At 35.5% G+C, this 23,021-nt stretch overlaps 1 protein-coding gene across 1 annotated transcript; it reads right to left on the reverse strand.

Moving 5' to 3' along the window:
- Positions 1–6,759: 6,759 nt before the first annotated feature.
- LOC131534548 (uncharacterized) lies at positions 6,760–13,829 on the reverse strand. The gene is made up of 5 exons (XM_058767501.1): positions 13,766–13,829; positions 9,352–9,672; positions 8,907–9,200; positions 8,324–8,614; positions 6,760–8,242 (listed from the first exon to the last, which is right to left on the reverse strand). The coding sequence occupies exons 1-5, from the start codon at positions 13,827–13,829 to the stop codon at positions 8,082–8,084; spliced, it is 1,131 nt and encodes a 376-aa protein (XP_058623484.1). The 3' UTR covers positions 6,760–8,081.
- Between the last annotated feature and the right edge of the window lie 9,192 nt (positions 13,830–23,021).

Below are 23,021 nucleotides of genomic sequence, written 5' to 3' on the forward strand. Positions count from 1 at the left end.
CTGCGTCTCGGGCCGATGACGTCACTTCCAGGGAGGCATGCCCAGGCCTGTTGGACACGCCCCGTCCCTGACTCCACCCCATGTCAAAACAGCGCCACAAAGTGAGACGCGCAGAAACGTGAAGCGCAAAGGAAAACGGTATCGCAAGCTCAAACTTGACTGAAACGCAAAATAAAAGCTGCATTGCAAATAAATTAGTAGATATGGCCATGGAAAATATGTATTGCAAAATCATTGCTTTTGCTCCGTTTTATTTATCTATTTTGCAATTCTTTATTTTTATTTGCAAAACTTATTTTCTTTTTGCAATACTTCATTTTCTTTTGCAATTCTTTATTTTTCTTTGCAAAACTTATTTTATTTTGCAAAACTTTATTTTCTTTTGCATATATATGTGGCATTAAATTGACTCCATAGTATACAATAAAGCCACAATACCAAGGTTTCTGGCCGGCAGAAAAAATGTATTTTGCCTATGTCACAATTTGAGGTCAATCCGGCCCTTGATTTTGCCCCACTGATTGTGTTGCCAAATTGGTTTGGAACAGTTGTTGAATAAACAATTAAACTGAGCTCTTATGCCTGTCTATCTGCCTGACCGTTTTATTGATCACTGAGAGAGCATTGACTTGGTATGATGTTGGTTCAATAGAATTTATTTTTATTTTTTTTTAAATAGCTTGGATGTAGTAAACTACTTTTGCCATGCTGCCGTAGCTTAGCTTGCTACATTTCCCAGGGCTGTAGCTTTAGTGTAGTTAAGCTTCGTTTAAAGAAGAGTAACTGTTAGCTTAGCTCACTACATTTTCCAAGTAGCTTGCCCAACACTGAGCATAGCATCACCATGCCAACCTACAATGCTTACTTCCTCTAGTGTTTGGAGCTGTATTGTTTCAAAACTCTGTCTTTAGTGGTGATAATTAATAAATGACTCATTTTTTATTTGAGTATGAGTATGCACATTTGAGTTTGAGATGTGAAGAAAAGTTTATTGCATACTCATGGCATGCTTGTGCTCATTCCCAGAAGAAACAGACTGTCAAGCAAACATTATATTTTACATTTATGAGATACATCCACTATTTCAAAAATGAGGCAGCACAGTCAGCTGAACAATAAAATGAAATTAAGTGAATTGTTTCATAGAGTGTAAATAATTTCAATTTTTAAGCACCTTTTTCAGGCACATGAGAGAGTCCACAATTTGCAAGTGGCAAAATGTACTTTAATAAATAAAATAAAAAGGTCACAAATGGTGGAACCATCCCCAAGTCCCACCAGCTCCAAGAGAAATACTTAGAAGTATATACAGGATAAGGAACACCTTAAAATGACATTTTTAGGGGAGCCATTTGCTGTCATCTTTGATTAACTCAAGATGTGGAGGGAAGATGTGTTTTAGACATACTGATAGTTCCACTAAAATATACGAGTCTGGAAGAATCCTCGCCAATCTAGTAAATACAGTCTTCATGAAGAATTACAATTACTCCACTGTTTTGATGGCTGTTGTCAAAACTCTTCAGTATGACATTGCTAATGAAGGTGTCATTGTCTTTGATACAGATAATGCAGCATACATGCTGAAAGCATACAGAGAAGCACTGAAGTCCCCTTTTCCTCATTCCATCTATTACCTGCATGGCACATATTATGAATTTGTTTGGAGGAGCCTTCTGGGATCAATTAAACAATTTTTTTATTTTATTTTTATGATGTACTTGAGTCAGATGTTTTACATGACAGGTATAAATGAATGGCAGTACACCAGCAATGGCACAAGTTTCTAAATTTTTTATGTTTTCACAAGAAATGACCTTGAGTAACCTGCAAAAAGGATTCAGCTTTCAATAAATATGCAAATTTAGAAATAAGATCAAGAGTCAAAAACACATGCTTTTCCAGAAGGAGTCCAAAATTACAAATTTCATATTTTTTAAGCTGTAAATAGCAAAAAAAGTGTGGTAAATCAAATTTTTAAAAATGGAATAAAAAGGGAGCATGGATAATGAAAATAACACTGGACCCAGAATTGAGCCCTGTAGGACCCCATGCAAAATTGGAGCAAAAGATGAAAAATAATTGCCAATCTCCACCAAAACGGTTCTATCCTTACAACAGGAAGCCAACCAATTTAAAGCACAGGTCTTGTGGTCCTGTCATCAAATGTAAACAATTCAAAAGGTTGCCATGATCAAGGGTGTCAAATGCCACACTGAGGTCCAGCAAAATTAGAATAGCACAGTTTCCAAAATCGATGTCAAAATTGAAGCTGTAGGTCATTTAATACTTTGAGCAATGCAGACTAAATCAAGACTATTTACCATACATGCCACTGTCCTTTAAAAATGAAGAAAGCTGGTTAAACACAACCTTCTCCAAACCTTTGGACAAAAATGATAAAAAAGTTTCCCACAATAAAGGAATAAAAGATGGTCTTTGGGGTCCTGCACACAGTGCCAGAAGACTACTTCTCCACCTCCTCATGGGCCAGGAAGAGCCAGTGAGAGTAATAAAACTGACCCCAGGACCAACAACGTATGCGTGTTCTTGTGCAGAGGACATTAAGACAACCATTTTTATTATTTTTTCCATCGACAATACAGAATATTTTACTTGATAATACTAATTAATTACATAATTACTTGATATTACAAATATGGAATTAAACCACGTGTATGGTGATGACTGGAAGGCTGTGGACAGACATTGACAACTTTTATTGGTGTGCTCATTCTTGCTGGAGTTTATCGATCAAACAATGATGCCATATCCAGTTTATGGGAAGCTGAGACTGGACGTGCAATTTTTCGGGCTGTCATGTTGCTACAAAAATTCCAAACTTTGTCCAGAGTCATCCGATTTGATGACAGGACCACAAGACCTGCTTGACTTGAAACTGGCAGCAGTATGTGATGTCTGAAATCTATAGGGTGTGTAATGGAAATTTTTAATCTTGTTCCATTTTGCATGATTGCATTAATCTCATTAATAATTACATATTGCATAACATATATTCTTTTCTTAATATATATCTGTTGAGTTCAAATAATAGAAGAACTCAGTGCCCTTGTGGCCTAGCTTTTATGTAACGTGCATTAACAGGCAGTATCATGCATTCTGGGGATGTACTAGGGGGTGATGTGCGTAACATGATTAGTGCAAAGTTTTACTTGTCCTTCAATGTATCCTTTTGAATGATATAAAGTTTGGGCTGTGAGCTTGCCTGTTATCTCTTTTGCTCACAGACTCAAGCTGTGTGTAAACCAGATCATTCTCTGCAGAGAATTAAAGCAAGACAAAGACAAAACTCTGTTTGGTTTTTCATTCTCAGTCTTCACTATTAATTTATTACTTTGACTAATAAGAAATTCCAGGACAGGTGAGTGTCTCCCACTAATGTACAACCCTGGCCCAGGCATAACAGTGGATGAGAGCCTGGTGCCATTTAGAGGTAAATGTGCATTTAAGCAGTACATGCCCAGTAAGCCAGCTAAATATGGAATCAAAATCTGGGCAGCATGTAACATCAGGATGAGCCATGCTTGGAATATGCATGTCTACACCGGCAAGCCTCAAGGTGGACAGGCATAAAAAAATCAGGGCAAACATGTGGTCCTTGATTTGACCACTGGCCAGAAGAAATAAGTGCTCATTAGCCCCTTTTACACATACAGACTTTACTGGAAAATTACCAGGTAAATTGCCGTAAAGAGATCATGTGTTGAACTGGACAGAGGATCCCCAAATCCAGGTGTGGAAAACTTGTTGCATCTTTCCCAAAAAGACTCATGGCTGTATTAGATCAAACGGGTGCTTCTACTAAATACTGAGCAAAGGGTCTGAATACTTAGGACCATATGATATTTCAGTTTTTCTTTTTTAATAAATCTGCGTTTTTTCTGTCAATATGGGGTGCTGTGTGTACATTAATGAGGAAAAAAAATGAACTTAAATGATTTTAGCAAATGGCTGCAATATAACAAAGAGTGAAAAATTTAAGGGGGTCTGAATACTTTCCGTATGTGTGTGTGTGTGTATATTATCATAATGTTACTAGGTCAAAGACATTTAGGTGTCCGCATCAAAAGATATTTACAAAAGTGATGTTATATACATAGAAAGCACATTAAATGAAAGTAAAGTGTCAACATATTTTTAAATATGTTTTGGGAAAATAAAATGTCAAAATGTGGGTGAAATAATGTTCCATTGTCATTCAGTGTAACTTTTATATTTATGGAGAAATAAAAATGAAACATACCGTATTGTCCCGAATATAAGACGACCCTGATTATAAGACGACCCCCCTTTTTCCAGATGTACCTTTTGGAAAAAGGCTTTTTGAAAACCAAATCTTGTTTTTTTTTTGCTCTCTCTCTGTAAAACATTTTTTCTTAAATTATTTTCAAATTGCATATTTTTCCTATTTTAATTTTTGTTTTGAAAATATGGTAAATACTGGTAAAATGTACCAACAATGACATTGAAAAATATACATTTTTTGATATACCATTGAAATAACAGGTAGCCCATCTGAATTATATAACATTTAGGCTATCCATCTCATAGTAGCCTTAACAATAGAAGTGAAATCTTATTGTAGTCTTCAAATCTGGGTACTGTCTTATGTTTTAAAATCACTTACAGAGGAAGTTTGGTCACATCACATCAGGCTAACATGACAGTGACGACTCGTGCCGCTGTAAGCTTTTCTTTTTCTTTTGTTTTCACTCGTGATCTTTACAACTCACATTACATTAAATATTTCATGGCACACTCGTTTTATGCGTTTTTGGCGCCACCTATTGTTGTGGGTGTATTACTGACATGTCAAAGTCTAGACCCCGAATATAAGACGACCACGTTTTTTCAGATGTATTTCCAAGAAAAAAACATTGTCTTATATTCAGGACAATACGGTACTTATTCTGACCTGTAAATATTAAAATATATCAAAGAATAAGTGACCATACTAAATTGTATTGTGTTTTAATGATTACAAACTTCTTGCCGATAAATGGGCAAATCTTAGGATAATGGCCAAGTTTAAAAATGTACAATTACAAGTAATTAATCTTTTAATATGTCATTAAATTATTCTTTTTAAATATGCATGACAAGATATAAACTATTGTTGCACTGAATGACATTTTAGTCTGTGTCGTCTGTAGATCATGGTAAAAATATGTATTTATTATTTATTTTTAATAATAAATAATACATTTATTTTAAATGTATGATATAAAATGTTATTATATGTTGTTATACGTATATACATGTTATATAATATAATTGAAAAAACTGTCTGTTGTAATATACCTGTACATACAATTGTCAATTTGTATATTGTTATTCCCTGTTAACTTATTGTATCTTCATTCTTTTATTATCTGAGTCATTCAGTTGCACTGTGGAAGCTTCTGTCACGAAAACAAATTCCTCGTATGTGTAAACATACCTGGCAATAAAGCTCATTCTGATTAAATAATTTATGTTTAAATGACTATGGTGTTGGTGTGCTTGACTGGCCAGCAAATTCACCAGACCTGAACCTATTGTGTTATTTTACTTTATATTATGATATTTACTCAATATAGTATTATCTTACTTAAAATATTATGTATGATTATAAAAGTAATCAATAGACTGATCAATATACTGAATTACTCAAATACTGGATGTCTTAGTGCAGATTGTAAGTCTTAAGGTGCCATCCATTGGACAGTGTTGGTATTTTCCATTGTAGTGTACCAATGAACTTGAATAACCCAATGAACTTTGGGTGATTTCCAGGATATGACAGGTACAAGTAAACAACTTTGATGTATGTCTTATGGGAACACCGCCAACCAATGGGAAGCCGTAAAATGAAAGTTTTAAAAAAATGGCGGATCTGGCCAAATTCTACCTTTAAAAGATGGACCAGGTGGGCTGGTAATAAATCGTGGCAAACCAGACAGGCATAACCAATAAAAAACTGGAACTACCAAATATGGGTGGAAAAACGGGTATAAAACGGATGCCCCGACAGACAAAGATTAGATGCGGCAGCCGTCATCTCGGCTTTGTTGCTGTGGTCAATAAAGTCTTATTTTGACATCTGGAACTCTGCTTCTTGAGCTTTATTGACAAATTTGAGAAGACCATTGTTTGTTTCCACAACAAACCCCATAGAGAATCTATGAGGTATTGTCAAGAAGAAAATGAGAACAAGAGACCAAAAAATGCAGGTGAGCTGAAGGCCACTGTCAAAGAAACCTAGGCTTCCATACCACCTCAGCAGTGCCACAAACTGATCACCTCCATGCCACGCCGAATTGAGGCAGTAATTAAAGCAAAAGGAGCCCCTACCAAGTATTGAGTACATATACAGTAAATTAACATACTTTCCAGAAGGCCAACAATTCACTAAAAATGTTTATTTTTTTATTTTTTTATTGGTCTTATGAAGTATTTTAATTCACTATCTCAACAAATTAGAATATGGTGACATTTTTCCACGACATTCTAATTTATTGAGGTGCACCTGTATGTGCTGATACATAAAATAAAATAACGCATACCCAATTTTCAATGTCAACACACATGCCATACCAGTAAAATCCGGTACAGATGGCAGCATGTGTTTTACCAATCCCAGTGTGCCCACCAATCGGAGAGGAATGTAATTCTTCAAAGATCATCCTAGCTTCCTCTTTGGTTTTGATCACTCTTCTACTTCAATAAAAAAGTTCTCCATTTACATTAAAGTGAAACACGACTGAAGTAGACTAAAAGGGCGTTTGCCATTGTTGGAAAAGAAAGATCAAGATGGCAACAATAAACAATTTAAATTAAAATAACTACCCTTTAGGTTGAATTTGGGTGCATATCTACGAAGGTTCTGCCTTTTGGACTTATCATACCCTGATGGGTACAATCCCACTGACAGGAGATTATACAGTGATTCCCACTTATCTTCCATACCTTAAAAACACAAAACAAAGCACCAATAAACAGAGAACTATATACACTGTGAAAAATCCAACTTTCAAAAAGTCCTGCAAACCAATGTAAAAAAGTAGCCTGAACAAAGAATGTTTAGTAGAAGTCCGTTTATTTTTTTTGTGTGAACTGACCAAAAATACTCTAAACATGTCACTAGCAAAAGTTGTTTTGTTTACCTTATTTAGATACTCAAGCATTTGTTCACAACGTATCCAAATGTTCTCCCAACTTTTCAAATTGAGTCATCTGACAATTTTACACTGAACAATATTGCATTGAAACTTGAAAACATTTTATGTTAATTATCATTAAAATATTATCGTTTTAAATTTTACTGGCTTAATTTATGCTGTTGTCACTGTCACGCTAGCTGTCATGTGGATCAGAGTTCATATTTTCACTATATACTGTATATATGCGCATCTCATTGCAATTTGTTTAATACATTTGTCTATCTGCGTAAATGTTTGCCTTTAGTTTTAAGAAGCAAATACTACCCATATTATGTAGAAGGCTTTGAAAATATACAGAAATATGAAAGAGGATTGTTAACAAAAAAGTTTAGCATTGCTAAATGCTAAAAAAATGTTTGGTTGCTCTAACAGAACTTTTAACATGATATAATTTAAATGATAAATGTAGACGGACTTTTATTCAGTTTTTAAGTTGTCAGTTGCTAGTTGAACTTAAGTTGAGTGCGATAGGTTGCCTTATTTTTTTTGAGTTAGGTCAACTTTTTTTTTTTTTTTACAGTGTAACTATAACAGAGAAAGTATATTTTACATCAAATAATTTTGAAATGGTTCACTAATCAGATTATCGTCTGGCCTAACTAATCATATAGCCTTACTTTTCAATGAAAAATGCCAACAAAGATGATCCCTGGTGCTAGCTTTAGTAATCTCTGTTTTTATTATGACAAATACTTGCATTTGATACTTGCATTGCTTTTTGTTCTCAAATCATCTTCTAGGGTGAAAATGAGCTGCTGATAAATCAACATCGATACAAGCAGATAAATATACAAAGCCTTTGAAAATAAATGATAATTTATAAATGATAAAAGGTTACATCAGAAATAACCACATAGTTTAGGTTGCTGATATTCGAGAATGTGCTTGAATCTGTTCAGCTCTTCTGGATCTGATGTCATAATACAGAACAACAACAGCAGCCGCAGCAGCCACGCCCACTAGAGCAGTGACGACCAATCGGATCACAGCTTGAACAGTATCACAACCGCGGACAGAGCCTGAGGAGTAAAAACATGAAATATGTGCTAAATACATAGTGAAATCCCTGCTGACATCAACTAATATCAGCGCTACCATACCTGAACATGTGTGACAGCTTTCACCGATGTCCAGATGTTGAGTCTGCTCAGTGAATGAATTGTTCAGCACACATCTGTAGGTGTTTTGATCCTGATATTCCACCTTCAGAGGCAGAGAGAGACTGATGCTGAGATCAGACACACTGATGCTGGACAATAAACTGTTTCCTTTGTACCAAGAGAGAGTCACCTGACCCTCATTCACCACTGAGCACAGCAGCACACATTTGGATGCTGATGACGATGATGAAGGAGGACAGTAGCTGAAGATGACAGGAACAGGCAGAGGAGCTAGAGAGAAAATAGAGAAAATAGCTAAATGACGATGAATGAAGATAGTGTTGTAGATGAGGAAGAAAAATTCAGAGGTACCAAGACTGATCGAAAGGAGGCGTAAAAACAATCTGATATAGAAAGTTACCAGTAAATGTAAACTTGGGAGTCAATAAGACATTTTCATTTTAGGGATCTAAATAAGTATCTCATCATTTAGATGTTATCTTATTTAACATGTAAGTGATACACTACTTCTTTCGACCCACTTGAAAACTGTAATAATTAAAAAATGGTATAACCAACTCACTATAGACACTGAGAGTAAAAACCTTCTTCGTTTGGTTGGTCTGTAGTTGATAAAATCCAGTGTGCTCAATTCTGGCATTTGTGAAGGTCAAAGATCCGGTTTCTTCATCGACCTGCAGTCTGTCTCTGAATCTCCCTTCAAGAACATCGTCATATACAGTGATGCCGTTGGCCGTTTCCACGATTTCAGCTATTAAATAATTTCCAAACCTCCACTGAATCAGATCATTGTTCCTTATTTCAGTATCAGTGTGTAGAGTGACAGAGTTTCCTCCATCACTGAAACTGACTTCATCTCATCCTTATCGCCAACCGCACCTGCAGAACAAACAGAAACAGTGTTTGTCACAGATTAAGACTTTCAAATAGTACTGAATTTACTAAAGTAAAGAATAATACTCCAAACAAACACATGACCCAACAGATGAAACTGATATTTAGCTCACCATTGACAGTGAGAATGAAAAACTTCTTCATCGTGTTGGTCTGTAGTTCATAACGTCCAGCATGTTCAATTCTGGTGTTTATGATGGTCAGACATCCAGTTTGACGATCCACCTTCATTCTACCTTTGAATCGTCCATCATACTCATCATTTACAGTCACGCTGCTGTCCACTACATTGATTTCAGCTATTAAAGTCTTTTCTGGTCCAAACCTCCACAGAATCAGATCATTATTTCTCATTTCTCTATCAGTGTGTATAGTGACAGATTCTCCCTCCATCACTGACACTGCCTTCAGCCCATATGTATCGCCAAATGTACCTGAAGAACAAGCAGAAACAGAGTAAGAGCTACTGATAACTTACTAATGGTTTACTAATGTAAATGGTTTTAAGTTTAGATTTGAAATTTGAAATCTGGTGATTTCAGAATGAAATGAAGTTCATTTGAGCTCCGAACATCATAAACAGAAAACAATTTTACTTCAGATGACAATAATGTCTCCAATGAAAACTAGTGCTGCTAGTATTTGAACTTCAATGTTGTTACATAAAATACATTTTGGGGGAAAAACTGAATCATACATTTTTTTTAAAACTCACCAACCAGACACCACAAGCACAAACAGAACCAAGCCATGTGAACACAGTTTCAGTCAAATATGAAAAGACAATCTCTTCAAAACAGGTTTAGAAATAAAATGAGAGATGTGTTGATGTTAGTCCTGGTGTGTAATAAAGTGTTGTGAAAATAACCATACATCTTTAAAGTGTTGATATGTGAGCCCCCTCATATCACAAGATCTAAATGTTATCGCATTGAGTTCATGCAAGGCCACAACTTCCTTTATATCAGTGATTCATCTTAATTCCGCTCCCACAGCGCTGCAAGTTCAGCATTTTTTTCTTATCTAAAACATCTAATTCAGACCATCAGCTCTATAGAAAAGAGCTGCATGAACTGAACTGAGTTTATCAGATAAAAGAAATATGGCAAATGTGTAGAGCCTGGACAGGAATTGATAACTAAGGTAAAAGTTATATAAGTGCAAAATAATTCAATGTAAGGTTTTTCTTGAGATATTATAACTGTAGAGGTAAGTCACAGCAGTGAAATTCACACAATTCACCACAGGACACCTGGTCACTTTATACGTTTTCTCGATCGTGAAAAGACCCAGTTGTTAATGTCCTCCGAAACTCTTTCGAGATGCATTTAAATCCGATAGCGCAAACATTTCAGGAGGTGGTCATGGTGGCTTTTTTTTTCTTTATTTAATTTAATTTTGCTTTTTCAAATATAACAATAAAAACAATAAAAAATCATGGTGTACGGGACACCCCCGCAGCCCCTGCGGTGCGTGGGGGCCCCGTCACGGTACATTTTAAAAGGCACACAAAGTATTTTTGCTTTGAAAAAGGCAAGAAAACAACAAAAAAACAACTTGGGTCTCTTTTTTTCTTCTTTTTAACTGTTACACTTTTGACTTGAGCGCCGTGTCATGCTCGAGACACTGCAAAAAAAACGCGAGGCGCGAGCGCAAAGGTAGTGCAGTTGAAAAACCCTTAACATGGCTTAGGCTAATGTTCAGGGGTGGTTCTAGACCACAGTAACTGGGGGGGCCAGACAGGAGCCACTTGTGCTTTTAGGGGGCACAATTTTAAAATTCATCCTAACCTACTTTAAGTATTATTTCACCATGTCATGTATCATTGCAATCTTTAGAAGTAATCTATAACAAGTTCAACTAAAATGAATATTTCATCATGTTTCATTTATTTTGACAAATAATTTTGTATGTCAGGGGCGTCATTTTTGAGGGGGCACGAGTGAAGGGGGGGGGGGCTCTCACGCTTGTCATATGACACACAGCAGCCACAATACCACTGTATAACTGATATAGGCTTATGTATTTTTTTTTTAATTAGAAATATTCCCAAAATATATAATGAAATATCTAGATTCTCAAATATGTGTAAGTAAATGCATTTTGCTTCTCAAATATGTGTAAGTAAATGCATTTTGCACCTTTATAGATTATGTTAGTTGATCTATAATGGGCGATAGGCAAAGTAGCCTAACAGTGTAATATTAACTTTGCATAAACTTTGCTTTTTACTTAAGTACCAGATGTCATACCATAAACATATAATACGACTGACTTTGTATTTTATGTGGATTTAATTAAAACATTGTAAGTTACTAATTAGCCCATAACACTTTCATTGTACAAAAAGAGCAAAGAACGTTTACATTACCAAAGAACATTTTCACTTCAGTCCACTTCAGTCAAAAACTCCCATAATAATCTCTAAAGCTGTTTACACTGTGAAATTAATATCTTACTTACATTTGTACATCTTCACTTTATTTTTGAGGAGAGAATTCAGTCAGCGAGCACGCGCGGTGACGAAATAGCGGCGCTTCGGCGATGACTCATCTGAACGCTTCTGATTGGTCCTTGCATTCATAAGCTCAACAGAATCGTATGGGATTGGTTATAATGCGCAGTGCTTTAAAACTTGTCTGTCTGCTGTGAATTTTAGGTTAAATGTTGGAAACATGAAAATTAAATTTGAGCAACCCCCTGAATCTGAAACAAAAATAACAATACTGAGAAATGCTACCTTTTTGCAATTTGTCTCAAAGAATCTTTAAATTTGGAAACATATCTAGGTTTTCCGGGCCCCCTGTACTGCACTGGTCCCTCAGTAGAAATTGTGGGGGCCCTGGGGGAGGTCATTATGGCCCTCTGTACTAACGACACAATTGTATAGGATCTAACAGATATTAATCTGAATCTCAAGCCATATACATGCAGCAAAAAAAAAAAAAAATACTCAAAATCCCACCCAATATCAATGATTTTTTTTCTTTTCAATCACAGTTGACAGCTGCAATAAGTAAGGAATAATTGAATAATTGACGACGGGCCGGAAGAAATAATCCTACTCACAATAGCAATTTAAGTAGAAATACCGGACGAATGCCATGAAATATATCATTGATCGATGTCTTGAGTAGGGCTGAAACGATTAGTCGACATTATCGACAACGTCGACAATAAAAAATTGTCGAGTAATCGTCTGATCTCACGTGACCTAATGCAAGAGCCTGCAATACTGCGGTTCGACCAGTGTGGCGCTGTAGCGCAAGAGTGTAATTCAGCCCTCCCGAATGCAATTCAAGAGAAGACACCCGAACCTGAGCGGCATTTGATGAATATGTAAATATATATGCGCGCTTTCCTCTCAGTAACAAAATAAACACAACAAAAACTGACAGCAGTGTGAAAGCAGCAGATAAAAATGCATCTGATTACAACGATGTGGATGTTTGCATGAGCTCTGCAGTTCAGTACTCAAGTAAAGTCCGGTCACATCATGTTTATTTATATAGTACTTTATGCAATAGATAGCCTTAATTCAAGCAGCTTTACAGTATTAAACATGAAAACCCAGAGTCAGTGTCACTTTCAGTTAGAATTACAACTTGATTTTCTGAAATAAAGCAGCTCTCCAGTGTGGAGCTAGCTAATGGTAAAATGTTTTTTATTAGTGGGGAAAAACTATTTAAGTGATAACTATATTAAAGTGATAGTTTGTTTTACAGAAATCATTATCATAACCCTATACGGTAGGCTATTTTAAGACATTATGTTTTGAATAAAATAGTTTATCCAAAGCATCTCATCACTTACCTTTATTTTGATTCTTATCACTTACAAAAGGAGATGTTAGGCAGAACGATGTGTTACTTTTCCATGTAGCTAATTAAACAGTGAGAGAGTGTCTCATTTTGTGTGCCAAATACATCTATTTGTATAATGAATTGGTAATACTTTAAGTAGTGATAACAAATGATACCTTATTGTAATGTATTAATTAACATGAATGAACAATACATTTATTAAATTCACGTATTAATCTTTGCTAATGTTGGTTAATAAAAATCCAGTTATTCATTGTTTGTTCATGTTAGCTCACAGTGCATTTACCAATGTTAAAAAACACAACTTGTGATTTTTATAAATGCATTAGTAAATGTTGAAATTAACATTAACCAAAATGAATAAATGCTGTAGAAGTATTGTTCATTCTTAGTTCATGTTAACTAATGTTAACCAATGAACCTTATTGTAAAGTGTTACCAATTAATTGTATAATAATTGTAATGACATAATATGCTTTTCTAAACCTGAATTGACTTTTATGTTAGAATATGTATAACTTAATATTTTAAGTAATTGCAAAAGCTGAATAATCAATCAAAGTCTACTGATTAATCAGGGGAATAATCGACAATTAGTCGATTAATCGTTCGATTAATCTATTATCAAAATAATCGTTTGTTGCAGCCCTAGTCTTGAGGTGTGGCAACTGGTCCGTTGAATTATTAGAAAAATAATGCACACCCGAGGTGGTGATGCGGTCATGACGCGAAGCGGAGTTCCTTTTGTTCATGAACAGCGCCGTCATTGTTACCTCGCTTGTGTGAAATCATGTAGTTTTTAAGTTGTTTACTGATAAAATCCGTAAAATAACAACATTAGTGTGATGTATGCTAGTGTGTGCAAACTGTAACTGTTATGTATGTGTGGTCTGTGAGGGAGAGAGAGCCGGAGAGATAGAGTATGTGCTTTCCGTACATAATAAAGCGTAATTTTGTGGCAAAAACGTGGACATGATCTGTCGTTTTTATCCTTTTGTTTACTATATTTATTTGTTTGGCCAGTGTCCTTGTGGGTTATGGTTATTTTGCTGTTGTAAGACCTTTGAAATAACAGAAATCATTTGGCGAAGAGGAACTTTGAAAGCGCGTTGCAAAATGTGGATACTAACCAGCCATTTAAATGTAAAGCAGCAAGCTCATTGGCTGCATATGCAACATGAACCAAACAGCTTGTGCCAAGTCATTTAACACTGAATATCATCATTTACACTAACAACCCATCAGCCTGCGCCATCTAGAGTTTTGCGACAGAACTAGGCGTTTATTTTGTCTTGCATTTTGTTTAGACGATTCAAGCTAGACTTGTTTATATGGTAATATGTGCTATTATATATGTATACTTATATATATGTAAGTACGTGTGTGTGTGTGTGTGTGTGTGTATGTGTGTTTTCACAGCCATTAAACCGGCCAAGCACTGCTCCTCATAAACACCATCTTTTCAAAATATAACAATAAAAACAAACATCAGACAGAACACAAAATGAAACATACAAATACACAAAAGTAAAAAGGGGAGAGATGCAATATAAAACAATTAAGAAATATCATGTGGTACTGTTTTTATATAATTCAAAAATGGTTTCCAGATTTTTTTCAAATTATTCACCCCTCCCCTCAGTGAATATGTGATCTTCTCAAATGGTACACAGTTGCAAATTTTTGACAAGAAACCACAGTCCAATTGACACATCAATGTCTGCTTTACATTTCAAAGCAATACATTTTTTAGCTATTAACAACATTTCAGTAAATTTAATAGCTTGATTATGTTGGAGATTAGAGTTAAGAAAATTAGATGGCATCTTCATTTTGTCCTGCTCCTTCATCCCCCTCTTCTTCGTCCACTCAGTATCTGTGAACGATGTTTCTGGTGTTCCTCACTGAATAAAAAGAAATAATGTTATTCATTGCTGACAGTTACTTTTCAAAAGCATTGTTGTATTAATTCTCAAATTATCTATCATAATGATTTACCATTGTCACAAAAATCTAATGACAATGCTTTATTTAAATTTCATCAAATTCAAATTTAATCTTCAACAATCTCTGTATCCACAATGTAATTTAGGGCATACACTGCAAAAAATGCTTTTCATACTTAGATTTTCGGTCTTGTTTCCAGCCAAAATATCTAAAAATTCTTCAATCAAGAAGGATTTTCTAGACAAGTAAAAATGATTGTCTTGTTTTCAGCAAAAACAAGTGAAAATTAAGTGAGTTTTTGCTGGAAATAAGCAAAATAATCTGCCAATGGGGTAAGAAAAATAATAATAATCTTATTTCAAACCTCGTGCCGCCTATGTCCACACGCACTAAACAAGCAACAGTAAAAGATGTGTGTGTCTGTGAGTCTAAACTCTGAGATGAGGAAATGTTTCCCTGCTTATATTTTGCATCTGAAAAAGCAACACATGCCGGACATCTTCCCTTGTAATGACTTGCAATGTGAAGCTTCTTTAAACCTGTTGTCCAACAAAAGAGAACATTTCCACAACATCAGACGAATGTTAGGACGTACCTCAGGACAGAAGTTATTTCTGAGGTTTATTTCTTTGGTAAAACGCATATGTAAATTTTCTGCACAAGGGTGCCCTCTGGAATCCAGTATGAATGAAACAGACATTACATGTGTTCATAGCACTAAATAATGGCCTTTCTATTAAAAAAAATATACTTCTCTTAAAAGACATTTGAAGTAGACATGTGATCATCCATGTTTTTCTACAGTGTACAGAAGTGTACTGGAGTTGTTGTTTTTTTAAATAGCATTTTAAATTGCTAAAAAGAACTCAGATGTGCCAAACCATCAGAACTGAACTGAAAACTGGTTAAAACACCAAGGCATTTATTGAACCGTGGGCTAACTGTTTTGTTGCATCTCCACTGTTTACTCTAAAATACTGTATAACAGGAATATCACAAATTTAGTGCAGATCTTGAGTACTAACCTATGAAAAATATTATAATGAAATTTTGCACATTGTGCAATTACGATTTTGACATTACCATCAAGGAGCTTCAAGTAATATACCTACAGTATATAGGAATATATGACCCCCGAAGCTGGTACAAGAGCATTGTGGGGTTGCTCTATAGTACCTCCCTGCATGCAGTCAAAAAACTTGGCCAATATATCATACATACATACAGTTACGTCCATATATATTTGGACACTGACACAATTTTCATAATTTCGCCTCTGTATTGCAGACGATACTACATACCTGCTGCAAACAATTTGTGGCACATCGATGGCAACCATAAACTAATAATGTAATATGAAAGCTTTTTTTCTTTTCTTTTCCAAGAAATTATTTTATGCTGGGAGTTGGGTGGGTTAAATTTGTAGCTTAATTTAAAATACATCTCATCACTTTAGTTTTCATGTGTACTTGAATGACTTTATTTCCTAAAATGATAGTACATTATAGAAGTTATTTTGACCATCTGTTCTATTTTTAAAGTCATGCATATGAAACATTAAAAATTAATAATGCACAAACCCCTGCACCAGTGTCTTTCTCAACTAATTTGAGCATACAGATCTGGTTCTGGTTTTTCATAAATGTTCATAGATAAAAGGCAAAATAACAAATTACACTCATTTTTTCAGATGCATGTTTTATTGCACATTATTTGTTCTAGTTTTGGTTGCTGTAATTGCATATTATATATACCATACATAGCTATATGTGTTCGGTTGTTGTTGCAATTACATCTGTGCTATTAGTACGTTACTTTTATATTGTGAACTTCTTTAATTTAAATTAAACATAATTTCCCCCCTCATCTCCTACCTAAACATTTTTATGTATTTTTTCTTTACCACTGTTGTCTTTGGCGTACTTACTTGAGGCACAGATTTTTCTGACCTGTGTGGTCAGACTTTTAATGCCGTTTTTGTGTCTAATTATGTTTAAATGTTTGGGAAATTATGTATGTTATGTGTGACGGATGTTATTAAGAGTGTGTACTCACGATCTAAATTGATGTATTTCACTAATGATCCTTCCTTTCAATTTTAGTGTATATACTTTATATTAGTTTGTTCACGAAAACGTTATAATTTAGTTTTGTACTTTTATTTGTGTCATTTTTGGGAAACGAGTTTTATATTCATTTTGCGTCGTGACGTCATTTCTGTTTATCCCGCGCTGCGTCCTCAGCTCAGAGCGCACTGAGCACGCCGAGAAGCAAGCAGTTAGCGGTGCTTATATATTGAATAAGGTTGTAAAAGTTACCAGAAGTTTTATTATGTACTTAATATGCAAAATTATTATTGTTAAGAGTGTTATAAATGTACTGAAAAGTGTTTTGTGTGTGTGTGTGTGTGTGTGTGTGTGTGTGTGTGGATGGATGAATTAACTGGTGTTTAATCTATCCAGGTGGAAAAATAATTTCTCAATGTTGTACTCTCTCTCTACTCCATAAAGGTATAGTTTATTCATTTGATTTTTCTATTCATGTTGTATCAATTCGTTCAATTCTAATTCATGGCTGATCTAAAATTAGTTGGAGAAGATTATATAATATATTTGGATAAATGTTTGTAACCATTTATTTTACCCTCTCTCTACTTCATCCAGCATCTGCATGCTCCATGTTAATAAACCCTCCATCAGCAGCAGTTCCTGTGATCCGAGTCTTCATTTGTAACTAGTGCTGTCAAAAGATTAATCGCATCCAAAATAAAAGTTTTTGTTTACATAATATGTGTGAGTACTGTGTATATTTATGTATATATAAATACACACACATGCATGAATATATTTAAAAAATGTTATGTTTATATATTAAATATTTATATACGGTATAAATTATATTAATATAAACATGTAAATATTTTCAAATGATATGCTGTGTGTGTATTTATATATACATAAATATACACAGTACACACACACATTATGTAAACCAAAACTTTTATTTTGGATGCGATTAATCGTTTGACAGCACTATTTATAACAGAGCGCAGACCGTAACAGTGACTGCGTTTACATGCGCATGAATATTGCGATAATCAGTGTAATATAATCAGTGATAATATAATTAATATATAATAATATATAATCAGTGTAAGGACTTAATCACATTATAATGTTTACATGTCAAGAGCAAAGCTCTTCACTTCGTTTACATGCAATTTTCATTATTCGCTAAGAATTGTGGTTAATTTTTTTACTGCCATTATTCACATACCCCACTGCACAGCACAAATGATGGACTCAGAAAGAGCAGTGTTACTGGTCGCTGAATTTACAAATATATTGGCAGGGGTGCAGAACTTATTTAGATTTATAATTATTATTATTATTATTATTATTGTTTAGTTCCATTAGGTGGACGCTGACTATGGCATTGACTGGACAGTAGGGCTGTGCACATAATTGAATGCGATGATCATGCGCATCTAGTCAGTAAAGCCGGTTCTGTGATTAGTAGTTAATCTCCTTCACATGCTTTCAGATGGAGCGGCATTTAATACACAGAGCCGTAGCTTGTCAGCGAACTACGGTGTGATGGACATATACACACACAAGCAGTAACCTAATTTACCTTACTACATAAAATGATGAATTAATGAAACACTGTAGTTAAATCCTGCAACTTAAAGTAACTAAAGAAAAAAAACTTGCATTTTAATGAATAAATTTGCTGTACAGTTTTTGTTTAAAAAAATAAATAAAACATAATAAAAACTCTGAATAACACTGTTGAAATTTAATGACATTTAAATGCATATAAGATTTGGAACATTAAAATGAACAAGCTTGTTTTGTAAACCTTCATAAGACATTGAAAGAATTAAAGAAACCCTGTTTAACTGTAATAGCATTTAACTGCTGCATATCTGTCAAATACAGTGTTCCAAGATATAGAAATAAACCCGCTGTATTGTTAAGCACCAAGACACTGTATAGTTTCCGAAGAGACAGCCTTCAAATCGGCAAATCCTGCATCAGTCATGCCTACAACCATGGTCATGTCTTCTGCAAACCTTTCATATTCATGATATCCTTTGGGCAGCTTCAGAAAACAAAATCATGATGATGATTTTGGCAGGTCGGTGTCACCCTCGACCACAATGTCTAGGCATTTAGTTGGCACTTCCCAGTCAGTCCAGAACTTCAGTAACTGTCCCAGAGTTTTGGAAGAGGCTATAAAGAAAAATGTGCTCCATAACAACAAAAAAATATATAAATGCATATCGTTCATGCTTCTCTTTTTCTATGTAATCACAAAGGAAGTCAACAATCCGACAAATGTCTTCCACCGAGACATATTCACCTTCCTCCTCATCGATGTTTTCAAATGATGGCCAGACTACTTGATGTCCATCATCATCTAAAACAGTGTTTAGGAACCTTTGGCTCGCGAGCCTCACATGGCTCTTTTAACAAAAATTACGTGGCTCGCCAGCTGTCTCTTAGAATGTATTAATTTAGAATTTATTAGTTTGCAAACCTGATGTTTAACATCTGTATTGTAAATTACTTTCGAATATTAAATATTTAGTTAACTCGCGCTTTATGACCATTAACTGAAATTCGCGCTCAGCAGCTTCGGCTTCTGTGAATATGAAGCCCGCCTACTTTGATTTGATTGGTCAGTTCAAATATTTTAACATTGACTAGCGGTTAATACCATAGTAGGCAACTATTTCACAATTTTTATAATATACATCTTGAGAGAAAAAAGAAAAGTTAGTCCAGACATCGGCTATGACAACGAAAGATGTTGATCCAGGAACATGTCTTACTTGGCAAAATCACGGCAACCGTTATTTCACACCGACAAAATTTTGAACAACAAAGAGTTTTTCAGCCGAAAAATGTACTAACCGACCTACAGGATCCGATAGACCATTGTTTTTTTTTAGGTAGCGTTAAATGTGGGCTTTATAAGCTAATTAATAAATGTTATTAGATGAGATAACATGCCTAACATTAGCCATGATGGGAAAAAGCAGGCGAACGTTATCTGGCAGTTACTAATTATTTTTATGGGTATAAAATAATAATTAGGAATACAAAACTAATGATAGCCTACTCTAATTAATTATAGAGTACTGTCTACAGCAATCGATCTCCTGTAACGTTAGTTGAACTTGATTTAAAGGGGTCAAATGAACTCGATCATGCAAAAAATGGCCAGGATCTCTATGCTTTATCTGACGATGATGCACAATGCCTCCACCAATAGACAAAACAAAGGAAACTATGACACTGTTTATAAAGTGCCGGGCTTTGTCCATTTTTTTTGGGGTGCGCAGACCTCCACTGGCATCACTGGGTGATGGATTTTCATTTGTGGGAACTTCCTATGGAGGTCTTGCAAGTCCTGCTTGATTCCCGCAACAAGCTTCACACTCTTGATGTTTCCGAGATCATTTCCACCACAGTGACTCAAGAAGACATCTGGCACAGCTCTTCCTCCAAGGCACTGATGGAAGAAGGGGAGGAGGTTTCTCCAAACCATGCCTCTCCAGCCAAACCACCGGACGTGGGCAGCTATGGTATGCTTTATGTCAGGAATACCCGAAGTTTCATTTAGTTTCCAGCAAAGGATCTGGACAAGTGTTTTATTTGATTGTATCTCAGTTTTGGGATAGTCAATGTAGTTTTCTTTGCTGCAAATTGAGCACAGAGGCGCACAGTCTTGGTGCTTCTTTCATGGAGAGAATAAATACATACTTTTCATCCACTGATCTTTAAGCACACCGTTTTCGTTGTCAACTTTACTTAATTTTGAAGTGACAACTTGGAACAGCTCTGATGTACACCAAACACTGAAACGTCCCAGGATTCAAAGGTCTTGTTAAGGTAAGCTTAGCATAAAACAGAGCTGTTTTTAATCGATATTAGTGATGTAGTTTTTTTTTAACTTCTTTTTGACGTTTTTGTTTTTTTTTAAATCACAGATTAAAACATAATAAATGAAACCTTAATAATAATAGAGCTGTAGCTGGGACAACAAGAACTAATAAAACTTAAGTTTGATTATATCATTCTTAAATTAGAAGCTTTACGCTGAAATCACAATAGAAGATTTATTTCCATGTATTTTTTTTTATGTTATTTATAGTTACTTTTGGCCTCTGTGCTGGCTGTGACATTTGTTGATGTCATTTCTACTCCTAAAATGAAGATAACAAAAATTAAACCAACAATCCATTGAAATATATTTATTTTATATGAGAAAAAATTAATGCATGTGCTCGCCATAAACTGTATGATGCTACCCCACACATTGTGGTAGACTAGTTGTTCATTTTAAATAATTTTAAAATAGCCTACGTCACTACTGTTTTTCAATATATAGTATATTACTGTGAGTTTTTACATTTTAAATTTAAGTCGTTAGTTGTCGTATTTACCGTATTTACTAAGATAGGGCAGTCAAATGAGAAGATCAGGGGGCATGGTTGATTGGGTCTGTGAGAGTTTGATACTGCGGCTCCATCTCACGACACCACTGCGCAGACTCTGGCTCCAAACGAATCTCTACTGCACAGACTCTGGCTCCAAATGACGTCATTTACTCAAGATGGCAGCGGCCATACTGAGATGCTTTGGCTTCACTTTTCTATAGTGAAAGGAAGTGGAGACGAATCGTCCATCTTTTTTTAGTCTATGGTTCAAACAAAGAAACAAGGTGAGGAGCTAAGTGACCCACCATTGCCATTTCTTCTGACAGGCACACTGACGGAAACTATAAATCGGCTAATGCAGTATGGTGTTCCAGGGATGCGTAGTCAGTTATAGCTATACAATCATATATCAGATTGATTGTGGTTTGGAGAACATTGAGGCATCTCTATTCTTGCTGAGCAGATGTGGACTGAACAAGGGGAGTATCATAGCTGGGTCAGTTTGGCTGAGAGTCTGAAAGTCTGAAGTCTACAAACAAGATCCTTGTATATCCTTATTGTTACCATTATTATTAGCACAATGTGCAATTGATAAAATGGATATTGGTCATGAATGCATAATATTGTTCTTCATTCTGTTAGTAGCTGAAAACATGGTACATAAACAATACTTACAAAAAATTGTAAGTAATGATTCTTCTCTATATGAGTAGCTGACTGTATTTGATATCATTGAGATTCTTTATAATGCAACAGGGAAAATGTTAAAATACTCACCCTGACCATCACTTCTTATGCCTCTCATCATCGCAGGGGAAGGAGCACTCGATTATGGAGACCCGGCAGATTCCAGAGCTGCAGCCGCCTCTTCCAGCAGCTGGGAAATTGACTATATTTAATTTAATATCTAATTTAATTGGTCTTCAGCCCATCATATTTTCCGTCCTGCCCGGTAACTGCAAGACCGCAAAAATGTGGTCCACTGTGAGTGACGTCACTTGCCAATACAAAAACACCCAATAATATAGTCCCGCCCCTGACACTGATTGACAGCTTTCTGTGCAAGGCTCCTTGATCTTCCTGTTGCTGTTGCTCTGTTGGTTGGACCAGACTTGTTTGCTGTTGGTTAGCTTCAGCAGATTTTTGTAGAAGTACTGCTTTCGCCTCTTCCTCCATTGCAACAAAACTGTCCTTAAATCTTGGATCTAGGAATGTCACAGTGTTAAGGACAGTGTCGAGAGATCTGATTTCATATCTTGCTGTGAAGTCAGTTTTTATTTTTCCTTTCATTTCACATGAAAGTGGGCCATCCTTCACTGTCAGAAAGGAAAGTAGTTTCCATTTGAGGGGCAACATAGAAGACAATGTGGGGTCCTTCTCTCCACTTAATGCATCTGTAAAGCTGCTTAGTGGGCCTAGGATATAGAACCCTGCATTTCAGCCCGGGCCCGACGGTCCCCGACTTATTTACGTCCCTAGGGCCGGGCTTCGGGTCAATTTTCACGTCATACATGATCAGGCACGGGCCAGTCATTGTCAGACACGGACCAGGCATCGGGCTTGT

Source organism: Onychostoma macrolepis, chromosome 03 (genome assembly GCF_012432095.1).
Source record: "Onychostoma macrolepis isolate SWU-2019 chromosome 03, ASM1243209v1, whole genome shotgun sequence".
NCBI classification, from domain to species: domain Eukaryota; kingdom Metazoa; phylum Chordata; class Actinopteri; order Cypriniformes; family Cyprinidae; genus Onychostoma; species Onychostoma macrolepis.